This window comes from Clytia hemisphaerica, unplaced genomic scaffold (assembly GCF_902728285.1).
Source record: "Clytia hemisphaerica strain Z4C2 unplaced genomic scaffold, Clytia hemisphaerica genome assembly, whole genome shotgun sequence".
Lineage (NCBI taxonomy): Eukaryota > Metazoa > Cnidaria > Hydrozoa > Leptothecata > Clytiidae > Clytia > Clytia hemisphaerica.
Genome location: NW_027103770.1, coordinates 2,011,647 through 2,016,964, shown reverse-complemented (window position 1 = coordinate 2,016,964; position 5,318 = coordinate 2,011,647). Strand labels below are relative to the sequence as shown.

The 5,318-nt window shown below is 33.0% G+C and overlaps 1 protein-coding gene across 1 annotated transcript; it reads right to left on the bottom strand.

The window, feature by feature from the left end:
• Positions 1 to 646: 646 nt before the first annotated feature.
• On the bottom strand, positions 647 to 3,505 carry LOC136805941 (galanin receptor type 1-like). The gene is made up of 2 exons (XM_067062532.1): positions 2,960 to 3,505; positions 647 to 2,688 (listed from the first exon to the last, which is right to left on the bottom strand). Exon 2 carries the CDS (start codon positions 2,605 to 2,607, stop codon positions 1,555 to 1,557), a length of 1,053 nt encoding a protein of 350 aa, XP_066918633.1. The 5' UTR covers positions 2,608 to 2,688; positions 2,960 to 3,505; the 3' UTR covers positions 647 to 1,554.
• Between the last annotated feature and the right edge of the window lie 1,813 nt (positions 3,506 to 5,318).

Genomic DNA, 5,318 nt, shown 5'->3' with positions numbered 1-5,318 from the left:
GGTCGTAAGATGTAAAAAAAGAATCTTATTACTTTTTCTAAAGAACGCGTCATCTCTATCACTTTAAATGACCAATTAGTGAAGTATCTTGTAAAAACTCCAGCTCATCCCCTTTGTTTACTACATTTTTAGTCCTTTCACTTTCCAGATCATGGTGTGGGCCCTGCTCCTACATATAACCATCATTTTATATACCCTAAATTTTGTGCAGTTTTATACAATAGGTGTTTTATATTTTTGTACTGGATTTCAATAAATTTTGCACAATTTTTTTTTTAATATTGTTCTCTATGATCTCGAGGTCTCCAAATAGAAGGGGTGCTTATTAGTTCCAAGAGAAAGGAAACAGTACATGCTCAAACACAAAATCTGTGTTTAGAAGACCTTTTTGACCACTCAACCCTTGTAACATAAATTATCTAGATATAACCATCATTTTATATACCCTAAATTTTGTACAGTTTTATACAATAGGTGTTTTATATTTTTGTACTGGATTTCAATAGATTTTGCACAATTTAAAAAAAAGTAACATTGTTCTATGATCTCGAGGTCTCTAAACAGAAGGGGTGCTTATTAGGTTTCCAAGAGAAAAGAAACAGTACATGCTCAACACAAAATCTGTGTTTAGAAGACCCTTGTAACATAAATTATCTAGATATAACCATCATTTTTATACACTACATTTTGTACAGTTTTCTACAATAGGTGTTTTATATTTTGTACTGGATTTCAATAGATTTTGCACAATTTAAAAAAAAGTAACATTGTTCTATGATCTCTAAATTCGAGGTCTCTAAACAGAAGGGGTGGTTATCAGGTTTCCAAGAGAAAAGAAACAGTACATGTTCAAACGCAACACCTTTTTGACCACTCAACCCTTGTAACATAAATCATTTTTCATGATTTGAATAGACCTTTTATAAATTACGTCACGAACATCACTTGCCTCGTTTTGAAATCATTGTCATGGTGATTAACTTCCAGCGGATTTTATTAAAACTACTTTCTATTTATAAAAAACTCATTTAATGTGTCAAGGGACATAATCACCATGGTAATTGTTTGAATACGAGGCAAGTGATTTTCGTGACGTAATTTGTGACTCAACTAGAAGAAGTTGCCATGGACCACCATGCTTGGAAAGCCCTGGTCATGAGGAGCAAGGGGCCTGTTCAGACCTGAGCATCTAAGCATGAAAATGTCTATGAATTGCTTTTTTCTTTACGTTGTATCAGCTACTTAACATAATGAAAACCATTAAATTTGTTAATATAGTTTGGTATTCGCGTAGCCAGTATCGGTATTCGTGTAGCCAGTATTATTTCGATGAAATTGCTTTATCTTCTGTGTTAATGCAGTATTTATATTTTAAATGAAACATCTTTACCGTCAGTTTAACGTCAGTTCACTTTCCGTAATTTAATTTACATACTGTGAAAACAAATGCAGCTTCAATTCATCACCGAATGAAAAGTTGTACCAGCAAAATCTGTTATTAGCAAATTTATGTATCGCACACTTTCAAAACATGAATTTGTAATCAGCGCGAGTTTACTGTTGTTGATCAAAGCCGGGGTTTGAAGGAATACGGTTCGGCGATGTATGACTTGAGCTATATGTAGTTGTCGAAGTTTTCGGTGAGTTATTGAATCGATAGATAGCTTTTTGTTGGGTGCAAGAACAGCAGAACCGTTTAATGAATTTCCTGAATTCTTTGACGCGTCCTGCATACAAAAAACAATTCGCCACCGAATTGCAAAGTAATAAAAGATAGCAATAAAACCCCACAATCATGAAAGTCATTAAATTATCATTAACAAAATTTTGTGCTTTGATCATTAGTATTCCTTGTATGATCGAAAACGAGGCTGGAATTATGATTAATGAAAAATAGACTTTAACGGTCATCCATATGAGACGATCGGTTTTCTTATCTGCTAATTGGAATTGTTTGTTCCTGTTGAAGCGAATCTTTTTACGATGGTGAATTAATCTTGAAGTTAAATACGTCATGTACAAGATAATAAGTAAGGGTAAAAACATTTGAATTGAGATTGTGACAAAACTTGTAACAGCCGTTTGTTGATAAAACTGATCTCTTATTTTAGTGTCATTAAAGAAATCACCACCAAAATCAAAACCACAAAAACCATGTGTCAAAACCATAGGTTTTTGTACTGCTAATGCTGTCCCGAACGAAATTGCTATCCCAATCAGAATACCTAGAAACAGATACCGTTTCTTCAAACTTTCCGCGAACGGATATGCAAGTTGACGGTATCTGACACCAACCATAAGACAAAGGATATTGCTTGAAACCACAGTCATAGAAAAGGAAATAATGCTTGAGTAATGACACATGAAATGGCCTAGGTACCATGGTATAATCAATTTCTGTAGCTCCATTGGTATTTGATAGAAAATGGTGTTATAGATGGATGATAAGAGATCTATGAAAGCCAATGCTATGATCAAGATTCGATAATTTGGTTTTGTTGTTTTGTCTTTGAATTTGAAGAATATGATAATGAGTGTGTTTCCAGTGACACCGAAGATGAAAAGTAATCCATATAAAGTAAGATAGGTTATGTTGGTGACTTCCATCTTGGAACGAAATCTCTGTTGTGCACGGAAATAAACTGACACAGTTTGGAACTTCGATTGAAGTGAATACGATTGTTCAAACTGAAAATTAAAAATAATGACAAAACTAAGTGAGGAAATATTGAACGAAATATATACAAGAAAATTGAACAGAAATTGACTTAAATCTTGAGAAAATCGATAAAAAACGACCTTAAAGGTATCGTGAAAATCGCACAAGAAATATCATGAAAATATAGCAAAAATGAAATCTAACTGAAATTTATCAAAAATTAATCTAAGACCAGACGCCTCAGCCAAATGGGCTGATGAGCAGAAAAACACAGAGAGGCAAAGGCAGAAAACAACATACCAGGTAGCCAGTATGTTGAAACTGTGAAAGACTGTGCACAAAAGTTGAAAGTTGATAGAATTTGATTTGTGAAAGTTTAGACCAAAACTGTCTAAGTATGAAACTCCATATTGACGAAACCACACACAAAGCTTCTCATAGCTTGATTAATGATTCATGAAAATCGAGAGAAAAATACGCGTACTTGAACAAAAATTGAAAATACTAGATAATTGCCTAAGTGTGAATAAACTAATTAATTATATGACAAAAATGATACAAAAGAACTTAAATTGACTGCGTAAAATTAATTGTCAAGAGACATTGAATAAAGAAATGACGTGAGACCAAAACAAAAGACTGAAATGAAAGACACAAAAGACACTGACATGAAGGGACGCACAAGACACGGAGTGAATTTAAATTTTTGTCCATTTTTCTAAGTAAATTAAAATCGCATGGTTTGACATGCACAACAATCTCAGAACTCAATGATTGGTTAGTTTTCCAATGATTCCATGAAATATGTAAAGGACGAAATTGGTAATTTTCTGGTTTGGTTTTTTTCTAATAAGAGACAAAGAATAAATTTAAGCTTACACAGATAATAAGCCCAACACCTCTCTACTTGTTATTGCGCTAACTCGTTCAACACTTATTGCGACATGCCCACCTACCTTGAATTTCTCTAAGTGTCCCCTAGTGGGTGGTCCGATGTTTTGTTTTGAAAAGAAAAATGGCTAAAGAAGGTCTTATTTAATAAAAGCTATAAAATCATTTTCCTAAAGTCTTCATTTTTACTCCTAGTAATAAATTCTTAAAATCTTTAAACAATATTGTTGGAATTTATCGAATATTTTTTTTTTAATTGAGCGAAGGGGAGCCAGCCCCCTACTTCTATAGGTCTTCACTATTTCCGTATGACAAAGAACTTCAAAAAGCAACGAGCTTGTTTATTTATAACAAGCTCTGAGCATAATATAATTTGTCAATGATAATTTTATGGATCTTTCCTGAAAATTTCACAAAAATTCATCTAGAGGAAAGGAAGTTATGATTAAAAGGAGTTCTTTACCTACTCTGCTGGGTTTCCTTACGAGAACCGGAATTCTACCTTACTAATTTCACCTTCCGTTCAGTCAATCGGACTAGTTCAAAATTCCAATAGAAGTAAACACGTTGTAAAAATGTTTCATAACCATACATAATATGACATGATAACCAAAATATAATATTATCATGAATTATTAACCATAAACTCTTGAACTTGAATCAAACCTTTACAACTCAATATTTCAATTGTGTGGATGAACAGATTAAAACAAGAATCCAAAAATCGGACTGAAAAGTCAATTCAATATTACCCTATTTCCCCATGTCACGTTAATAATTTACCTATGCATAAAATAATGTTTGTTTTTTACGGACGCACCCAAAATAAGCCCGGGCGTTTACAACGAGTTTTATGTTTTATCATTTGAAAAACAACCTCATTTCCAGTGTATTATCAGCTTTTTTTACTTGCTGATAGCGCTAGATAATAAACTGGCATTGTCTGTTTCTGAGCCCGTAAGATTACATCATTCGAAAAAAAAACGGCAGATTTAAGCCGGTTTTTAAACCGTAGGGTTTTTAGACGTATTGATTTGAGAAGTTGGGAGAGGGAACTAAAGTCTGTTCACGATAAGTGTGCACTCTTTTTTCTTTTACATATAACTTTTGAAGGAATTCTTCAATCTTTATAAACTTGGTATCGTTGGAGAGATATTTGGGTTAAGCTAAATGCCATTTTTCAGATTTGGCTCCCAGACTAGTAGATTTCACCACAACCTGGACAAGTAAATTTATAAATCAAGTCCAATTTTTGGAAATCAGAAATTTTATCCTTTGAAGGACAAAACATATTCAATTTCTTGGTTTTGGAACGGCACACAATTCTTTATTAATTTCGCTTAGCGAAAGTATTACGATAGCCTTTCTGTAGACTGGAGTCGTTTATAATGCATGTAATACTAATAATAAACACAAATAATGATACGGGATTTAGTTTGTATAAACGACTGGAAGAATCCGGTGTTCCAGCCTTATAGATACCGGGCCTAACTACGCAGAAACTTGCGTAGCGAGAAAACAATTTATTAAGCAACAACAAACTCTCAAAATAAAATCAACTCAAATGAAACATTTTTAACACACAAATCCACACACATTTTATTTTCAAGAATTTTTTTTGAGGGGGAAAAAATTTTAATTGCGATATTGACACTTTTTTTTTGTTTGGAGTTAGTGTACAAAGGTTTCTAGACGACTAAAATTTACTTTTTTGCTTTATTTCTAATACCGGGTAGTCCAAAAAAAGTGGAGACGAAAACTAGTTTGA

What these genes read in the sequence shown, in the direction of transcription:
- LOC136805941 (XM_067062532.1), bottom strand. Translation starts at nt 2,607, where the DNA reads ATGGAAGTCACCAACATAACCTATCTTACTTTATATGGATTACTTTTC.